Genomic DNA, 21,311 nt, shown 5'->3' on the forward strand with positions numbered 1-21,311 from the left:
ACAACAGGTCTCGACATGTGGTAATGTTGGGTTGGCCAAAACGTTCATTCGGTTTTTTCCATAAGATGGCTCTAGTAGCGTTTAGTTGTCTTTAACTTCATTCGAAACAATTTTGTTAGATTGCATTGTGACAGCTGTCATATCAGCATGCATTAAAAGAAAATTTATCAAAATTGGTGAATTTTTGTATAGCCATTTTAATACTGAAGATGGAAGAAAGAAGCAATATTTTCAGCATATTATGCTTTATTATTTCAAGAAAGGTAGAAACGCAATTGAAATGCAAAAAACGATTTGTGCAGTGTATGGAGAAGGTGCTGTGACTGATCAAACGTGTCACAAGTGGTTTGCGAAGTTTCGTGCTGGAGATTTCTCGCTGGATGATGCTCCACGGTCGGGTAGACCAGTTGACGTTGACAGCGATCAAATCGAGACATTAATTGAGAACAATCAACGTTACACCCATGTGGTAGATAGCCGACATACTCAAAATGTCCAAATCAAGTGTTGCAAATCATTTGCACCAGTTTGGTTATGTGAATCGCTTTGATGTTCGGGTTCCACATAAGTTAGCAGAAAAAACCTTGACCATATTTCCACATGCGATTCTCCACTGCAACGTAATGAAAATGTTCCGTTTTTAAAACAAATTGTGATGGGCGATGGAAAGTGGATACTGTACAATGTGGAATGGAGAAGATCGTGGGGCAAGCGAAATGAACCACCACCAACCACAGCAAAGGCCGGTCTTCATCCGAAGAAGGTGATGTTGTGTATATGGTGGGATTGGAAGGGAGTCCTCTATTATGAGCTCCTTCTGGAAAACCAAATGATTAATTCCAACAAGTACTGCTCCCAATTAGACCACTGAAAGCAGCACTCGAGGAAAAGTGTCCACAATTATTAAACAGAAAATGCATAATCTTCCATCAGGGTAATGCAAGACCACGTGTTTCTTTGATGACCAGGCAAAAACTATTACAGCTTGGCTGGGAAGTTCTGATTCATCCGCCATATTCACCAGACACTGCACCTTTGGATTTCCATTTGTTTCAGTCTTTACAAAAATTCTCTTAATGGAAAAAATTTCAGTTCCCTGGAAGACTGTAAAAGGCACCTGGAACAGTTCTTCACTCAAAAAGATAAAAAGTTTTGGGAAGATGGAATTATGAAGTTGCCTGAAAAATGGCAAAAGGTAGTGGAACAAAATGGTGAATACGTTGTTCAATAAAGTTCTTGGTGAAAATGAAAAATGTGTCTTTTATTTTTAACTTTAAAAATGGAAGGAACTTTTTGGCCAACCCAATACATGAGTCCTCCGGCTGTGTAGTTCTCAAATGTTGCCTTAGCTATTCTTAGCCCTTTGCATTTCTACATAAATTGCAGAATTTGGCTTTTCAATATCCACAGGAAAAAGACCTGCTGGGGTTTTGATTTGGATTGCTTTAAGTCTATAGCTCAATTCAGGGAAAAATGACATTTTTTAAGTGAGGTCTTCCGCTCCATGAGCATGTTATATCCCTCCTTTTATGTGGGTCTTTAATTTCTCTCAGTAATATGTTATAATTTTCAGTATAGAGGCCTTGTACCTCTTGTTGGATTTATTCCTAGCTATTTGATCTTTATTTTAAAAGTACTGTAAAGCTATTATAAATGGCATAATTTTTTAAAGTTCATTTCCTATTTTTTGCTAGTATATATGAATTAAATGGATTTGTTTATGTTGGTCTTGTGCCCAGTGACCTTGCTAATTTATTTATTAATTCTAATAGTGTGTGGGTTTTTATAATCTTCTACAAACACAGTCAGGTCATTTGTGAATAATCACAATTTTATTTCTTCCTTTTTAATCTGCATGCCTTTTATTTCTTTTATTGCCTTATAAATTTGCTAGGACTTTCAGGGATGATATTAGGCATCCTTTTTTATTCCCAAGTTCAGGGAGACAGTTTTTAATAATTCACCAATAAGTGATGTTTATTGTAGATTTTTGACATATTCTTTATCTGTTTAAGAAAATTCCTCTCTTAGCTATATTTTAGCTATGTTTTATTTTATTATTGTAGTAGTTGTATGCTCTGGGACAGGCTATATCAGACTGGAATTTCTCTTCCTTAACCATCTTGGCCTCATGCCTTTTGAGGGTGTAGATCTTTCCTCACTATTTAAATCTCTTCTTTGGTTTCTGTTTTTTTTTTCAGGTTTTCTACTTCTCCTTGAGTCAATTATGGTAATTTATATTTCCTAGAAAATTGTCCGTTTCATCTAAGTTTTCCATTTTTTTTTGACTTGAGGAAATATGTAGTTTTATTTTTTAAATGTTTTATTTTCTTTGCAGCATTTATCACTAATGTAATTTAATTTTTCATTCATTATTTATGGTTTCTCCACTAGACTGTTGTCTCTATGACTGTGGGGACTGTGTCACCACAGCCTGCCACATAGTAGCCATTCAGTAAATATTTCTTGAGTGGATGATTGTGTGATCTCTCTTTAAGTATGTCCCCTTTTCCATTGCTAATGCTATTTGCTTGTTTTTTCTCTTTTTTCTTGAATCTCTTTCCAGAGGCTTATCTATTTTGTTGGTCTTTTCAAAGGACCAGCTTTAGGTTCTCTTGATCAACTCAATTTCTTTGCTTTCTTTTTAAAAAAATGTCTGCTTTTCTCTTTATTAATTTCTTAATTGTATTTTCTGTATGTTTTATTATTGCTGCATTGTTCTTCTTATTGTTATCCTTATTCTAAATTCTTGAGATGAAAACTAAGTTTACTTTCTGTCTCCCTTGCTTTCTAACAAATACATTTAAGGCCATATATTTTCCTCCTCACTTTGGCTCCATTACATAGGTTTTGTTGTATAGTAGTTCCAGTGGTTTTTTTTAACTTCTAACTCATTTGTGTTTTCTGTTTTTATTTTCTCTTCAACTCAAGAGTTATTTAGAAATGCATTTAAAAACGTCCAGGTGTGTAGATCTGGGCCAGGTTGGGGGGGATATTTTTTGCTATTATGTTCATTTTTAACACTACATTATGGTAATTGTGGCCTGTGTGATATCAGCTTTATGGAAATTTTTTGATACTTCCTCTGTTACCTAGAACAGGGATCCACAAACTACAGCTTGTAGGCCACATGGGCCTGGTGCCTATTTTGGAAATCAAGTTTTACTGGAACACAGCCACACCCATTTGTTTACATACTACCTATGACTGCTTTCCAGCTACAACTGCAAAGCTGAGTGGCTGTAACAGAGACCCTGTGGCCCATACAGCTTAAAACATATACTGTTTGGCCTTTCCATTAAAAAGGTTGCTGACCCTTGACTTCAAACATGGTCAATTTTTGTAACTTTTTCATATGAATTGAAAAATATGTATATTGTCTCTTGAGTAAAAGTCCCTTATAGCTTTGTTAGAATAAGCTTGTTAAGTTGTGTTATACTGATCCTTATATCCTTCCTCATTGAGAGAGATATGTATAAACCTCCCATCATAACTAAATTTGTCTATTTCCTATATTTTAGTCAGGGTTAGCCTTATATATTTTGAAGCTGTATTGTTAGTGCATAAAGAATGCACTAACAATACCCATTGTTAGTGGGAATTTGTTTCCCATTTGTTATAAAGGTTCATAACTTTTATATTGTCCTGGTATGTTTTTCCTTCATAAAATATGAAGTAGCCCTCTTTGTCCCATTTATTTATGCATATATTTATACATGCCTTGAATTCTTTCTTTGTAAAGAATGTTACTATTCCTGTTAGGATTAGGTTCAACTACATATATTAGGAAAAAAATAATAAATAAAATTAGTTTAAAGAAGAAAGATTTTTTCTTGGGTAGAAGAAGTCTGGAGATAGGTATTCAAGGGCTCTGCGATACTATCAGGGACCCAGGCTCCTATCTTCTGCTTCACCATCTCGGTGTATGGTTTCCATCCTAAGGTCCCCTCATGGTCCACGAGACTTCTGGAGCTCCAGCCAGCACATCTCCATTGAGGGCCAGAAGGAAGAGGAAAGGTAGGAGGGCAAAAAGGGGCCTGTCCCAGCTCTGCCAATTTCTAATAAGTGACCTTCCCAGAAAGCCCCAGAAAACAATTCAGTTTTCATCTCATTGGCAGAATTTAGTCAAGTGGCCACACCTCAGCTTCCAGGGAGGCCTGTCAGATAAGCTCTGTCAGCTAAAAATTGGCATTGTTACCAAGGACATTTGGATTAGGACAGCTAGCAACTTCTGCCACTCCCTGTTTGGTGCATGTTGTAGTTCTTGTTAGTATCCTTTTCCTGTTATAACTTTCTCCCTCCCTTTATTCTCAACGTTCCTCAGTTATTTTGTTTCAGGTATGTCTCTTTTAAATAGAATATAGCAAGATCTTGAGTTACTTGGTTTTAAACAATCAGAACATCTGTCTATTAATAGGTGAGTGTAACGCATTCATTTTATTATCATTGCTGGTATATGTGGCAGTATTCCTGCCATTATTTTTTTTCTGCTTTCTTTGTGCCATACTTTGTTTAATTCTTTTTACCTCTCCTTCCATTTGTTACTCTGATTGAGTTTTCCATTACCTGTTTTTTCAGCCTTAGAAATTGTCCTTATTACTGTTTTGATTCTTTTAGTTAATACTCTTAATGTTTTACAACGTTCTGTTTTGAAATAATTTCAGATTTACAGAAAAGTTGCAAGAATAGTACAAAGGATTCCTGTGTACCCTTCACCCAGATCCCCCAAATGTCAGAATTTTATCATATTTCCATTATCTTTTTTTCTTTATACCTATGGATAATTTTTCCTGAACCATTGGAGGATAAGTTACACAAATGATGTCCCTTCAGTGGATATTTCCTAAAGAACAAGGACATTCTCTTGTATAACAATAATAAAATAATCAATATCAGGAAATTAAAATTCATATAATACTGTATCTGATCCATAGATGGTATTCTAATTTCATCAGTTTTCCTAATAACATCCCTTACAGTACGAAAAACAAAACAAAAAAACCTTTATCCTGGTCCAGGATGCAGACCAGGTTCACACATTGCACATAATTGTCATGACTTTTTAGTCTCCTTTGATTGGAAACAGTTCCTGTGTCTTTTGTGACCTTAATATTTTTGAAGACTACAGGCCAGTTATTTTGGAAAAATGTCCCTCGTTTTGGATTTGTTTATGTTTTATCATAATTATATGGAGATTATATACTTTGGCAATAAGACCACAAAAGTGATGTTGTGTTCTTCTCAGTGATTTGTTTTAGGAGGCACATGATATCAATTTGTCCCATCATATGTGATTGCAACTTTGACCATGCCCTTAAGGAAGTGTCTATGAGGTTTTCCACTATAAATTTTTCCCTTTGAAATTAATAAGTATCTTGTGGGGAGTATTAGCATTCATCAGTGATCCTTTCCTAATTATTTATTATTAAGATGGTTATCGAAGGCAATGGTCTAATTCCATCATTCCGTCTACATTTACTAGTTAGCATTCTACTCCAGAGAAGGGCTTTTCCTTCTTCCCATTTGTTTATTTTTTCATTCATTTATTTATATTAGTGTGGACACCTGGATTCTTATTTTACCAATAGGTTCTAACCCATTATTGTCATTAGCTACTTTGAGACACATAGTAGACACACACAGTGGAAGCCCCTCCGATGTTCTATTGACATGTTCCCATCATTTTTTGAGTACTACCTGATTTTCTGGCACAAGAAGATGTTTCAGCTTCATCTCCTCCTTTCCTGCATTCAGCCCTGTATTCAGCATTTCTCCAAGGAGCCCTGGTTCCCTTACTTTTTTTAACAGTTCTATTGAGGTATAATTGACATACAATAAACTACATGTTTAAAGTATACAATTTGATAAGTTTTGACATATACACACCTATACACACCATCACCACAATCAAGATAATGAACATATCCATCACCCCTCAAATTTTCTTTGTGCCCCTTTGTAATTCCTCCCCCTTGCCACTTCATATCCCTTCCCTAACCCCAGGAAACCCTGACCTGCTGTCAATATAGATTACTCTGCATTTTCTAGAAATATATCTGTATATATATATACATATATATATAGAATATGTACTCTTTGTTTCCTTTCAAACAACAGAATTATTTTGAGATTCATCCAAGTTATAGCATGTATCATTATTTTTATTACAGAGTAGTATTAAATGATATAATTATTACCACAATTTTTTTATCCATTCACCTGTTGATAGACATTTGAGTTACTTGCAGTTTTTGTCTACTACAAATAAAGCTGCTTTGAACATTTGTGTACAAGTCTTTATATTGGATATATGCTCTCTCTTCCCTTGGAGAAATACCTAGGAGCAGACTGGCTGAATCATATGGTAGGTGTATATTTAACTTTTTAAGAAGTTACCAGGGGCTGTTTTCCAAAACAGCCTGCTGGGATTTTTTATTGGGATTATATTGACTCTATTGATCATTTTGGGGAGAATTGACATCTTAAAAATATTGAGTCTTCCAGTCCATGAACATGGCATATCTCTCCATTTATTCAGGTCTTTAATTCTCTCAACAATTTTTTGTAGTTTTCGGTATACGGGTCTTGCATATCGTTTGTCAGACTTATCCCTACACATTTCATATGTTTATCCTACTGTTCTATTGTTTTAATTTCATTTTCCTACTGTTCACTGCTGCTATACAAAAATACATTTGATTTTTATATATTGAGTTTGTATCCTACAACTTTGCTAGATTCACTTGTTAATTTTAGTAGCTTTTTTTTTTTTTTAAGGGCTTGGCACAAAGGAAGGAGTTAACAGATGCTAGCCCCTTTGCCTTCTATATAAAGGTTTTTTCTAAATTAATTAATTAATTAATTAATTTTTGGCTGTGTTGGGTCTTCGTTTCTGTGCGAGGGCTTTCTCTAGTTGTGGCAAGCGGGGGCCACTCTTCATCGTGGTGCACGGGCCTTTCACTGTCGCAGCCTCTCTTGTTGCGGGGCACAGGCTCCAGACGCGCAGGCTCAGTAGTTGTGGCTCACGGGCCTAGTTGCTCCGTGGCATGTGGGATCTTCCCAGACCAGGGCTTGAACCCGTGTTCCCTGCATTGGCAGGCAGATTCTCAACCACTGCGCCACCAGGGAAGCCCTTTAGTAGCTTTTTTGAAGAGTCCATTGGATTACCTACACAGGTCATCATCTGTGAATAGAGGCAGTTTTACTTCTTTCTTTCCAATCTGGATGCTTATGTTTATTTTTGTCACCTTACCACATTCACTGGAACCTCTAATAAGCTGTTGAATACAGTTTAATGACAGTGAGAGCAGTCACGGTAGCCTTGTTCTTGATCTTTGGAGATATCATTCAATTTTTCACCATTAAGTATGATGTTACCTGAAGGTTTTTCATAGGTTCTCTCATCAGTTTGAGGAAGTTTCCTTCTGTTCCTAGTTTGCTGAGAGTTTTCTATTTCATCAGTAATAGATGTATTAAAAAAAAATAGATGTTGTACTTTTATCAAATGCTTATTCTATAAAAATCTATTTAGATGATCATATAGTTTTTTTCTTTTTCGGTCTGTTAATATTGATGAATTACACTGATTTTTTTTTTTTAAAGATTTATTGATTGATTGATTGCTATGTTGGGTCTTCGTTTCTGTGCGAGGGCTTTCTCTAGCTGCGGCAAGTGGGGGCCACTCTTCATCGCGGTGCGCGGGCCTCTCACCATCGCGGCCTCTCTTGTTGCGGAGCACAGGCTCCAGACGCGCAGGCTCAGCAGTTGTGGTTCACGGGCCCAGTTGCTCCACGGCATGTGGGATCCTCCCAGACCAGGGCTCGAACCCGTGTCCCCTGCATTAGCAGGCAGACTCTCAACCACCGCGCCACCAGGGAAGCCCCTACACTGATTTTTTGATTGCTAAACCAACCTTGCATTCCTGGAATAAACCCCATGAATAATGATGAATTATCCATTTTATGTATTGCTGGATTTGATTTGCTAAAAATTTATTAAGAATTTTTGCATCTGTATACACGAGGGATATTAGTTTGTGGTTTTCAATTTTGGAAAGTCTTTCTATGGCTTTGGTGTCAGAGAAATGCAGGCTTCAGAAAATGAGTTGGATAGCTTAGCCTTCTTTTCAATTTAATGGGGGAGTTTGGGTAGAATTGATATTCTTTCTTCCTTAAGTATTTGGTAGAATTCACCATTCAAGCTTTCTGGGCCTGGAGGCTTCTTTGTGGGAACCTTTTTATTTATTTAATAGATATAGGGCTATTCATGTTATCTATTTCTTCTTGAGTGAGCTTTGGTAATTTGTGTCGTTTAAGGTACTTATTCATTTTATCTAAGTAGTTGAATATATTGGCATAAAGTTGTTCATAACATTTTATCCTTTATTATCTGTAAAATCTATAGTAATGTCATCTCTGACTCCTATGTTGGTAATTTGCATCTTCTTTCTCATCTCTATATTGGTAATTTGTGTCTCTTCTGATAAGTCCGGCTAGAGGTGTAACAGTTTTACTGCATATCTCAAAGAATCAACTTTGGTTTCACTCGTTTTCTCTGGTTTTCCATTTATGTCAACTCTGATCTGTGTTATTTCCTTACTTTTGCTTACTTTGAACTTCCTTCATTCTTCTTTTTCTAGTTTTTTAAAAGGTGGATGGAAGCTGAGTTCCATTATTTGAGACCTATCTTTTCATATAAATGTTGAGCGCTATAAATTTCCTTCTCTAAGTACTGTTTTAGTTGTATCCCACAAATTTTGGTACGCTTTCATTTTTATTAAGTTCAAAATACTTTCTAATTTTTCTTTTTACTTCCTCTTTGATCCACAAGTTATTTAAAAGTATGTTATTTAGTTTCGAAATACTTGGGGTTTTCATGATATCTTTCTGTTATTGATGTTTAATTCCATTGTGGTCAGAAAAAATACTTTTTGTGACTTGAATCCTATTAAAATTATTTAAAATGTTTTGTTTAATTATATTTTATTTAATTTTTATATAAATTTATTTACTTATTTTTGGCCACACTGGGTCTTCCTTGCTGCACGCAGGCTTTCTCTAGTTGCGGTGAGCGGGGACTACTCTTTGTTGCGGTGCACGGGCTTCTCATCGCGGTGGCCTCTGTTGTTGCGGAGCACGGGCTCTAGGCATGCGGGCTTCAGTAGTTGTGGCACGTGGGCTCAGTAGTTGCAGCTCACGGGCTCTAGAGCACAGGCTCGGTAGTTGTGGCACCTTGGCTTAGTTGCTCCGCAGCATGTGGGATCTTCCCGGACCAGGGCTCGAACCCATGTCCCCTGCATTGGCAGGCGGATTCTTAACCATTGTGCCACCAGGGAAGTCCTAATTTTTAAAATTGAAGTATAATTGACCTACAATACTATGTTAGTTCCAGGTGCACAACACAGTGATTCAATAATTCTATACCTTACAAAACAGTCACCACGGTAAGTCAAGTTACCATCTGTCACCATACAAAGTTATTATAATATTATTGACTGTGTTCCCCATGCCATACATTGAGAATGTTTTATGACCCAGAATGTGGTCTATATAGGTAACTTTTCTGCGTACACCTGAAAAGGATATGTATTTTGCTGTTGGGTAGAGTATGCTTAGAAATATCAATTAGATTAAGTTTTTTTTAAGTTAATCAAAATCTCTTTATTGTTTCTCATTTAGAGATATAAAGGGCAAAACCAATAAAAATAAAGACATTTACTCAACTTAACAGCTGGTATGCAGTCTGAGATTGTATAGCTCTAATTACTCAGAAGGCTGCCTAAGATAGTAATTGCCCTTTTCTCTTCATTTTCAATACTGATTTTTTTCCCTTCCAATTCATCCCTTAAATATTTCCAGTACAGATTTTTCTCTCCCCAGTTCATTCTTTAAATATAATTTACTCTGTGGTAATAAGAAGACTTAGCAGACTGGAATACACATTTTGTGAAAAATAAAGGAAGAGAAAAGCTTTGCCCTTAAGACATTTTTGTTGTCGTTGTTGTTAAAATACAACACATACTCAGGTGACAGAATGCCAGCAAATATACAGGTGCAAATGTGAACACTGTACTCATTTCTTAGGCACAAGGAAAAAGAGAGTGGAAATTTTATTTTAAACCAAGCTAGAATGTTTCTCTTTTTAATCTCATGCTTTATATTTTTGTTTTTACTAATAATTTTCTATAAGAATGAGTTTTTAAAACTTCATGTATATAACAAACCTAGGTACAACAATACCTATGTAGTATTCTTGCCAGACCTTGGTGTAATAATAAAATAATCAAATCTAAAATGTGGCACATTCTACAAGATGACTGGCCTGAACCTTGAAAAAAAATCAATGACTAGGAATAAGGAGACTCATAGATCAAGATGTTTTATAATGTAGTTCAAGTCTTTACTTTTACTGGCATTTGTGTGCACTGTTCTATCAATTTTTGAGGGAAGGGTATTGACATCTCTATAATTGTAGATTTGTCTATTTTCCTCATGATTCTATCAGCTTTTTATTTATAGCTTCTGAAGCCCTGTTATTGTGTGCCTACATGTTTAGGACTGTTATGTATTTTTTATGAATTAACCTTTTTATCATTAGGAAATTATCTTCATCTCTGTTAATATTCTTCTCTCTGAAATTAACTTTGATATTGGTATAACCACACTTACTCTCTTTTGAGTTTTGTTAGCATGTTGTATCTTTTCACTTTTAACTTATTTGTGTCTTTAAATTTAAAGTGTGATTTTTGTAGTTAGCATATAGTTGGGTCTAGGAGTTATCCAATCTGACAATCTCTGCCATTTAGTTGACATATTTGGATCCTTTACATTTAATGTGATTATTAATGAAGTTAGGTTTAAAATCTACCATCTTGCTTCTATTGTCTGTCTATTCGTTTTCTGTATTTGTCTCATCTAATTTCTGTTCACTTTTTCCTCTTTCTTATGCCTTCTTTTGGATTGAGTAATTTTTATGATTTAATTTTACCTCCTTTGTAGGTTTATTAGTGATAATCTTTTGTTATATTACTTTAGTAGCGTTTCTCAACATTGTCACTATTGACATCATGGGCCAGACAACCATAGTGGCAAGGAGAAGTCCTGTGCATTGTAGGATATTAAGCAGCATCTGTGGCCTCCACCCACTAGATGCCAGTAGCACTTCCTTAGTTGTGACAGTCAAAAATGTCTCCAGACAGTGCCAAATGTTCCCTGAAGGGTGAAATCACCCCTGGTTGAAAAGCACTGGTATATATATATACATACATACACACACACACACACACATATATATATACCTACATATATATATATTTTACTTATCACAGTTTGCCTTGAAGTAATATTATACTAGTTCACATGTAGTATTAAGAACCTTGCACCACGGTACTTCCATTTCTCTCCTCCTGGTTTTTGTGCTAATACTGTCATACATTTTACTTGTATGTATGCTATAAACCCGTAGTATGTTGTTATTAGTTTTACTTTAAATAGTTGATTATCTTTCCAAGAAACTTAAATTAAGAAAAAAAGTCTGTATTTACGCAGTTTCCAGTGCTCTTCGTTTCTTTGTTTCCATCTGGCATCATTTTCTTTCTTCTTGAAGAATGTCATTTAATATTTCTGATAATGCAAGTCTTCTAGCAATATATTCTTTCAACTTTTATATATCTGAAAAAAGTCTTTACTTCAATTCCAGTTTTAAAACATGTTTTCGATGGGTAAAGAACTGTAGGTTGACTTTTTTTCCTTTCAGAACTATAAAGATATTTCTCCACTGTCCAACAAGAAAGTGACTATCATCTTTAGCTTTTTCCTGTCTACTTAACTTGTCTTTTTTTCCTGATTTCTTTTTTTTTTTTAATTGGGGTATAGTTGTTTTACAATGTTGTGTTAGTTTCTAATGTACAGTGAAGTGGAGTTCCCTGTGCTATACAGCAGATTCTCATTAGTTACCTATTTTATACATATTAGTGTATATATGTTAATCCCAATCTCCCATTTCATCCCACACCCCCCTAACCCTTTGGTGTCCATACTTTTGTTCTCTACATCTGTGTCTCTATTTCTGCCTCGGAAACCAGTTCATCAGTACCATTTTTCTAGATTCCACAAATATGCATTAATATACGATATTTGTTCTTCTCTTTCCGATTTCACTCTGTATGACAGTCTCCAGGTCCATCCACGTCTCTACAAGTGACCCAATTTCGTTCCTTTTTATGGCTGAGTAATATTCCATTGTATATATGTACCACATCTTCTTTATCCATTCATCGGTGGATGGACATTTAGGTTGCTTCCATGACCTGGCAATTGTAAATAGTGCTGCAATGAACACTGGGGTGCATGTGTCTTTTTGAATTATGGTTTTCTCTGGGTATATACCCAGTAGTGGGATTGCTGGGTTGTAGGGTAGTTCTATTTTTAGTTTTTTAAGGAACCTCCATACCGTTCTCCATAGTGGCTGTATCAATTTACATTCCCACCAACAGTGTAGGAGGGTTCCTTTTTCTCCACACCCTATACAGCATTTATTGTTTGTAGATTTTTTGATGATGCCCATTCTAACTGGTGTGAGGTGATACCTCATTGTAGTTTTGATTTGCATTTCTTTAATAATTCCTGATTTCTTTTAAGATTCTCTTTATCACTGGTTTAAAACGATTTGATTATAGTGTACCATGGTGTAATTGTTTTCATGTGCCCTGTGCTTGGGTTTCATTGAGCTTCTTAGACCTGTGGATTTACATTTTTCATCAAATTTAGAAAAATCTAAGCCATTATTTCTACAAAATGTTTTCTGTTCTACTCACTCCTCTTCTTTGGATAGTCCAATTACACATACATTTGGCTACTTGATATTGTCTCACAGTTCGTTGCTTTTAATCTTTTTTTTGACAGAAAATAAATCTGTGATTTATTTTGTAGAGTCTCAACTGCTGTGTCTTCAAGTTCACTAATCTTTTTTCTGTAATGTTTAATTTTCTGTTAACCCTATCCAGTGTACTTTTTATCTCATGTGTTGTAATTTTCATCTCCAGAAGTCTGCTTTGGGTCTTTATTTCTTTCTGTCTCTCTCTACTTAACATGTTCAGTCTTTGCTCTAGCTTCTTGAAAATATAGAATAGTTATAATATCTGTTTTAATGTATGTGTCTGCTAATTACTGTTGCTAGATATGCCTCATTTCTGGGTCAATTTCATTTGATTTTCTCTCTTCATTATGGGTTGGGTTTTTCTGCTGCTTTGCGTGCCTGGCAATTTTTGATTGAATGCAGACATTTTGAATTTTACCTTATTGGGTGTTAGATATATTTATATTCCTAAAAATATTCTTGAGCTTTGCTTTGAGATACTGTTAATAGAAATAGTTTGATCCTTTTGGGTCTTGCTTTTAAGCTTTATTAGGCAAAAACAAAGCAGTATTTAACGTAAGGTTCATTTTCTCTACTCCTGAGGCTAGACCCTTTTTAGTACTCTGTTGTCTTCTGAATTATGAGATTTCCCATTAAGGCTTTTGGGGACAGGCAGTATTACTGGCCCTGGGTATACTTTGAGGATAGTTCCCTTTAATCCTTCTGGGTTATTGTTTCCTTGGCCTTATGTAGTTTCCTCACATATGTGCCCTGATCACTACTCAACTGAACACTTGAAGGTGACCCTCTAAAGATCTCTGGAATTCTCTTTGCTGCTTTCTCCTCTACAGTCCTTTGCCCTGCAAATTCAAGCCTCCTTGGCTTTCCCAGAGCCTCAGCTCTATCTTCTCAACTTGAGACCTTCAAGCTCTAGGTGGGGTTCCCCTCCCTTTGCTGCAGCCTGGAAACTTTCTTCGTGTAGTAAGCTGAGACTCATCTTGCTTCTCATCTCCCAGGTTTCACTGTCCTTCACTGCCTGTTTTCCAAGGTCTTGTGAGTCATTGTTTCACTTTTTTTTTCTTCTTTTTACACTTTTTTAGTTGTTTCAAGAAGGGGATAAGTCTGGTCCCCATCCCTCCATCTTAGCCTGTACTGTGGTTCTTTTAAGTTAACAATGCTATTTAGAAGCCAAGGTCTGGGTGCTAGGTATACTCATTACTCTTAGAGTGTCATTGCTTCTAGACTCTCTCAGTAGATAGAGCTAGGAAGAAGTATGTATGTGTGCATATTCATGTACACACCCCCCCCCATGAGTTCAAACCAATAACTCCAATCCTTTCCCACATCTTAGGGTTCATTCTAGCATTCTCCCTTTCCATACTTACAATTCTCTTCTCTGACCTAGAGAAACTTTGTTCCTGCTATCCATAATATGTTAACTTATTGCTCAATCCTAGAATATACAGAAAGTAGTTTCAGAATTGCTAACCTATACAAACTGCTGTGGACTCAATGTCTGTGGCCCCCCACCTACCCCCAAATTCATATGTAGAAGCCCTAATCCCTAATGTGATGGTATTTGGAGGTGGAGCATTTGGAAGATAATTAGGTCATGAGGGTGGAGCCCTCATGAATGGGATTACTGCCCTTTTAAGAAGAGACACAAGAGAGATGATCACTCTCTCCACCATGTGTGGACACAGCAAGAAGGTATCTGCAAACCAGAAAGAGTGCCTTTACCAGGAACCAAATCAGCTGGCACCTTGATCTTGCATTTCCTAGCCTCCAGGACTATGAGAAATAAAATCCTGTTGTTGAAGCCACCCAGTCTCTGGTATTTTTGTTGTAGCAGCCTGAACTGAGTATTAACCTACTAACTGAAGATCGAAATTTGTTTGAAGTTCTTTTTGTCTTCTTCCTGAGAGTACATACTCAAATGTGTTCAAAAGTTACTTGAGTTTTGTCTTTTTGCCCTCCACCGCTTCCCTGTGGTTATTATTATTCTTTTGAAAGACAGGGCTTTTTCCTGGTTATTTTCCATTTTAGAATTTTTTAAACCCATACTTTTTTTTCCCTTTGGGGTATGTGAAATATCAACATGGTTCTAAAAGTCAAAAGTCAGAACTATATAGTTTAGAGTTTATTTTGTGTATCGTGAGATGTGGATCTGATTTTATGTCTTTCTAAATGGCTATCCACCTGTCCCAAAACCGCTTACTAAAAAGCTATTCTTTACCCCAGTTATTTTAGATGCTTCCTTTTATCACATTCAATAATTCCCTATTTGTTTAGATCAATTTCTAGACTTTCTATTCTGTCTGGCTGTCTATTTGTGTACCGGCACATAATTATTGTATGTTTTACTGTCTGCTACAGCCAGTCCTCAATAGGTTTTCTTTTTCTGTGTTTCCCTATTCTTACATGTTTAGTTTTCCATGTGAACTTTACTGTCAACTTGGCTAGCTCCAGCAGAAACTTTTTGGTATTATGATTGTGTTAAATTTATAAATTAATTTGTAATTAATCTTTATGATGTTTGCATAATCCCTTTTGAGAACACTGGATGTCTTTCCATTTGCTGTAGTCTACTTTTGTGTCTTTCAAGAAAGTGTTAAGTTTTTCTCATATAGATTTTGTGCATGTTTTGTTTAGGTTTATTCCTATTTTATCTTCCTTTTTTTAAATTCAAAATCACTTCATTTCTTAAAATTCTGTACAAATGGGAAGGGAATAATGTGATTGGTCCTTTAACATCATATTCACAATGAGAGGATTTTATAAATTTGAACACAAATTATCTTGCAGAAAGCAGAGCAAGCTCATTATCAAATCATTTATATAACTAATACAATGTTTGAATCAACTGAATGTTTACAATAGCCATCTTTTTATGACATAATTTCTCTAAAACCTATCTCACAATTTTGAAAGAATAAGCCATATAAGTGAGTGTCACAGGAAAGTAAGCAAACTAGCTTGTTAGAGCTAGCAGAGTTCTCACCTTCGCCCCCTTGAAAGTCTGTGACTTAGGGAGTAATGGAACTACAAGTCTCTTTGATGTTTCACATGTAGCCAGAAAGCACTTTGCTAATCAGAAGCTTTCTTTTACTGTTAGAAAACTCATGTACCTGACCTTATCTTTTCTTTCCAAAGAATGGCTAATAAGCTTTACTTCTGCAACTCTAGGGAATATTTTGTCACCAAAAGTTAGGGAAGGTTTGACCTGAGTAGACTGGAAGATGTGGAGGAAGAAACGTGAGTTAGACCATTCATTCTCAAACTTGGCTGAATATTGGAATCACTTAAGCAGTTTAAAAACTATACCTAGCCAATCTGAAAAGGCTATCTAGTGTATGATTCCAACAAAATGACATGCTGTAAAAGGAAAGACAGTAAAAGGATCAGTGGTTCCCAGGGGTTTGACAGGAGGGAGGAATGAATAGGCAGAGCTTAGAGAATTTTTAGGGCAGTGAAATTATTCTGTGTGGGTCCCTCCTCCAGAGATGGTGATTTTTATAATGGGGTAAAGGATGAGGTCTGAGTGTCAGGACTTACAAAAGAGAGATCTTTAATGTTCTCACCACAAAAAAAGAAGTGGCAATTATGTGACCTGATGGAGGCTTAGCTAATACTGTGGTAGCAATCATTTTGCTATATGTAAGTATCAAATCAACACATTGTACACCTTAAAGTTACACAGTTTATATGTTAATTATATCTCAAAAAAGCTGGAAAAAAGAATAGGGGAAAAAGAAATTTAAAAGTTAATTACACAATTAATTCGTTGCAGCTGTGATAAGTGCTGTAAGGTGATCAGGGAAGTCTTTGCTGAAGAAAGCATTCTTAAGCTGGCTTCTGAGGGGTGAGTAGAAATTAGTCAAGTAAAAATAGGGGGAAACCCCAGGCAGAGGACATAGCATGTTGGAAGGCCTGACAGGGAAGGAGGTTGTGTGTTCTAACACAGTGGTTCTGCAACTTTGCTGCACATGGGATTCTTTGTTTGCATTTTGAATGGGTTTGTTTTTTCCACTGTGACTCTTTTTATTGTTTGTATATTCGAAGGCTATTCCATCTGTATTAACGTTTTTACCTTCCAGAATGATTTTATTCCTTGCATTAATTTTACCTTTGATTCTCTAGCGCTTTCCAGATAAATATTATGTCTTATCCGTAACTAGAAATAGTTTTACTTCTCCAGTTCCTGTGCCTCTAATTGATTTCTTATGTGTAAGTGCATTGCCTAGTATCTCCTTTATATTTAAATAACAGTGGAAAATAGTAGGCAGTCTTACTTTGTTTCTGATCCTTGTGAAATTCCTATAGTATTTCACTATTAAGATTGTATTCAGGACTAAGGTATACGTACTTTTTCCTATTAAGAAAATATCCATAAATCCATAATTACCTCTTTTGTTCTGTGTTTAATCAGGAATGACTGTTGAATTTTGTTAATTTTTCAGGACCTATGAAGGTAATTTTTTCTTTAGATCTATTAATATGATGTATTATATTAATAGATTTCCTACTATTGAACCAAGCTTGCCTTCCTGGAAAAACATCCTACTAGGTTCTCTTAATATGATATTGGGCTATTTTGGCTAATATTTTATTTAGTACTTTTGCATCAACAGTCATAAGTGATAACTTTTTGGAATTTTTTTGTATTGTTTTTATCAGGTTTAGGTTTCCATATTATACTTGATTCATAAGAGTTGTTTGAAGTTTTCTTTCATTTTCTAGGCTCTGGTACAATGTATGTAACATTGGGGACAGTGTATTCTTTGACAATTCCTCTATGAAAGCAATAGGGCCTTTTATTTGGGGGGCGGGGGATAGTTCCTTGATGTATTCCTCTGTTTCTTTTATGGTAATTGATCTATTTATGCTTTTTTTCCTAATGAGGTCCATTGTGGTAAACTGTATTTTCTTAAGAAATTATCCATTTTGTCTCATTTTCAAATTTATTTGCATAGAGATCTATCTGCCAGAGAGTCTCTTATGGTATTTTAAATCTCTTCTATTTCAACAGTTATCTCCCCCTCGTTATTTCGTGTTTTGTATATTTGTGCTTTGTCCCTTTTCCACCTTGATTATGTTAGCTAGTAGTGTGTCTATTTTGTTAATTTCCCCCAAGACAATCGTTTTTGTTTATTAATTTGATTGTTTTTTCCTACTCCCACCCTCATTAATTTTTATTTTATCTTTTATTATTTCCTTCCTTATGTTTTATTTTGATTATTTCTTGTGCTTTATCTTAGCATTTGGAGTTTGGAATTTATTTAATATATTTTTTGTCTTTCATTTTTATTGATATAAGTGCTTAAGGCTATGAATTTCTGCTGATCTCTGCTTTATATTTCATAGATGCTAGGATAGTAGCAGTATTTTCATTTTCATTATTTTTTTAAAAGTCGTTTAATTTTGGTTTCCATTTCACCCACCCATTGTGTTCCTGTCTTCCTTCCCTTCTATCTTGTATCTATGCTGTAGCTTTTCTGAAATGGTCCTTCTCCATAACATCCTCAGAAAAGAAACAGAAAACAAACCTGAAGCCCTTCATAGTTGGCCTGTTTCTCCAGCCATCGCCTGGCTAACACTGGTTTTTGAAGACTAAGCTCAACTTTAGGAATTCTTCTCTGATACCCCTCAACCTCCAATACCAACCCAGTTAGTACTCCTTCTGAGAACTAAATAGAATCCTATATTTCCTTTTTCATAATACTTGTAACAGTATATTTTAATATTTTGTCTCCCTATTAACATTGTAAGATTCTTGAAACAAATGCTTCCCTTTAATCACTGTATCCCTGGTGCTCAATAAATAATTGTTGAATATCCCTTCAGCTATAGACTTCAAAACTAGTATTCTGACCTGTGAGTTCTAGCAAACTCTAGAGCTTCTTCATAACCTTAGTTTGGTTTGTTGATTTTAGCTTTTCAGTTGAAGTATAACACACATACAGAAGAGCACACTAATTATGTGTCCAGCTCAATCAACTTTCATAAACATACCCACACAACCTCAACACAGATCACCACCTCCATGAATTTTCACAAAGTGAAATGTGTCTATGAAACTGCAACACATATCAAGAAATGAAACTTACTATCCTTCCAGAAGCCCCCATTGTGGCTTCTCCCAATTGATTATGGTATAGCATCCAGAATATGTAAAGAACTCTTACGCTAAACAATAAAAAGACAAGCAACTCAATTTAAAAATGGGCATTCAACATGGAACTGGAAGCAATTAGGCAAGAAAAAGAAATAAAAAGCATCCAAATTGGAAAGGAGGAAGTAAAATTATCTCTGTTTACAGATGACATAATCTTATACATAGAAAGCCCCAAAGACTCCACTAAAAAAACTATTAGAACGAATGAATTCAGCAAAGTTGCAGGATACTAAATCAGTGCCAAAAAATCAGTTGTGTTTGTATACACTAACAATGAACAATCCAAAAAGGAAATTAAGAGGACAATTAAGAGGACAATCCATTTACAATAGCATCAAAATGAATTAAATACTTAGGAATAAACCTAACCAAAAAGTGAAAGACTTGTACACTGAAAACTGCAAAGTGCTGCTGAAAGAAATAAAAGAAGACACAAATAAATAGACATCCCATGTACATGGATTGAATAACTTAATATTGTTAAGATGCCAATACTACTCAAAGCGATTTACAGATTTAATGCAGTCCTTATCAAAATCCCAATAGCGTTGTGTTTTGTTTGTCTACAGAAATAGAAAAATCTATCCTAAAATTCATATGGAATCTCAAGGGACCCTGAATAGCCAAAACAATTTTGAAAAAGAAGAACAAAATTGGAAGTCTCACACTTCCTCATTTCAAAACTTACTAAAAAGCCACAGTAATCAAAACAGTGTGGTACTAGCATAAAAACGGACATAAAAACCAGTGGAGCAGAATAGTGAGTCCCAAATTAAACTCTCATGTATGTAGTCAAATGATCTTTGACCAAGGTTCCAGAACACTTGATGGGGAAAGGACATTCTCTTCAATAAGTGATGCTGGGAAAACTGGATAGTCACATGCAAAAGAATAAAGTTGGGCCCTTACCTTACACAGTATACAAAAACTAACTCAAAGTGGAATAAAAACCTAAATGTAAGACCTAAATCTGTAAAAGTCCCAGAAGAAAATGGAAAAGCTCATGAGATCGAATTTGGCAATGACTTCTCGGACATTACACCAAAAGCACAGGCAACAAAAGCAAAAATAGACAAATGCACTACATTAAACTTAAAAACTTTTTGATCATCAAAGGAAATAATTAACAGAGTGAAAAGGCAGCCTACATCATGGGAGAAGATATTTGCAAATTATATATCTGATAAGGGGTTAATACCCAGAATATAGAGAGAATTCCTACAACTCAACAACAAAATAACCCAATTTAAAAATGGGCAAAGGACTTTAGCAGACATTTCTCCAAAGAAGATACACAAATGGCCAGCAAACATGAGAAGATGCTCAACATCACTAATCATTAAAAAAATGCAAATCAAAACCACAGTGAGATATCAATTCATACCCACTAGGATGGCCATTATCAAAAACACAGAAAAGAACAAATGTTTGGTGAGCATGTGAAGAAGTTGGAACCCTTGTGCCCTGGGAATGTAAAATGGTGTAGTCTGTATGGAAAACAATATGGAGGTTCCTCAGAAAATTAAAACTAAAATTACCATATGATCCAGCAATCTCTATGTATATCCAACAGAACTGAAAACAGGATCTCAAAGAGATTTGCACACCCATGTTTATTATAGCATTATTCACAATAGCCAAGATGTGGAACCAACCTAAATGTACTTCATTTTGGGGGAAGCTATTTTGAGTGGCATTTTTTAAAAGCTTCTATTTACAAATGTTCATTGCTGGAATATAGAAACAAAACTGATTTGTATGTCTGTGTTAATCTTGTACTTTATGACCTTGCTAACCTCATATAGACAATCATGTTGTGTGCAAATAGAAGGAACACATACAGGATTTGTATGTTGAATAATTCAGAACTCATGAATAAAATCAAAGATCTAAATAAATGGAGAGGGGCTTGCCTGGTGGCGCAGTGGTTAAGAATCCGCCTGCCAATGCAGGGGACATGGGTTCGAGCCCTGGTCCGGGAAGATCCCTCATGCCACAGAGCAACTAAGCCTGTGCGCCACAACTACTGAGCCTGCACTCTAGAGCCCGTGAGCCACAACTACTGAAGCCCGCACGCCTAGAGCCCATGCTCTGCAACAAGAGAAGCCACTGCAATGAGAAGCCCGCGCACGGCAGCAAAGCGTAGCCCCTGCTCGTCGCAACTAGAGAAAGCCCACGTGCAGCAATGAAGGCCCAACGCAGCCAAAAAAATAAAATAAATAAAAAATAAAAAATAAGTAAATAAATGGAGAGACATATCATGTTCATGGATTAGAACAGT

General features: G+C 35.7%; 1 protein-coding gene across 3 annotated transcripts in view; it reads left to right on the forward strand.

The window, feature by feature from the left end:
• Positions 1 to 21,311, forward strand: part of BRCC3 (BRCA1/BRCA2-containing complex subunit 3) — a 70,743-nt gene that overhangs the window by 40,376 nt on the left and 9,056 nt on the right. For 2 of the 3 annotated variants that reach the window (XM_068533648.1, XM_068533649.1), the window contains one exon: positions 3,943 to 4,017. The exons of the other annotated variant lie outside the window; for it this stretch is intronic. In XM_068533648.1, coding sequence (XP_068389749.1) covers positions 3,943 to 4,017 — 75 coding nt within the window. The remainder of the gene's footprint in view (positions 1 to 3,942; positions 4,018 to 21,311) is intronic. 3 annotated transcript variants of the gene reach the window in all.

Source organism: Eschrichtius robustus, chromosome X (assembly GCF_028021215.1).
Source record: "Eschrichtius robustus isolate mEscRob2 chromosome X, mEscRob2.pri, whole genome shotgun sequence".
Classification (NCBI taxonomy): domain Eukaryota; kingdom Metazoa; phylum Chordata; class Mammalia; order Artiodactyla; family Eschrichtiidae; genus Eschrichtius; species Eschrichtius robustus.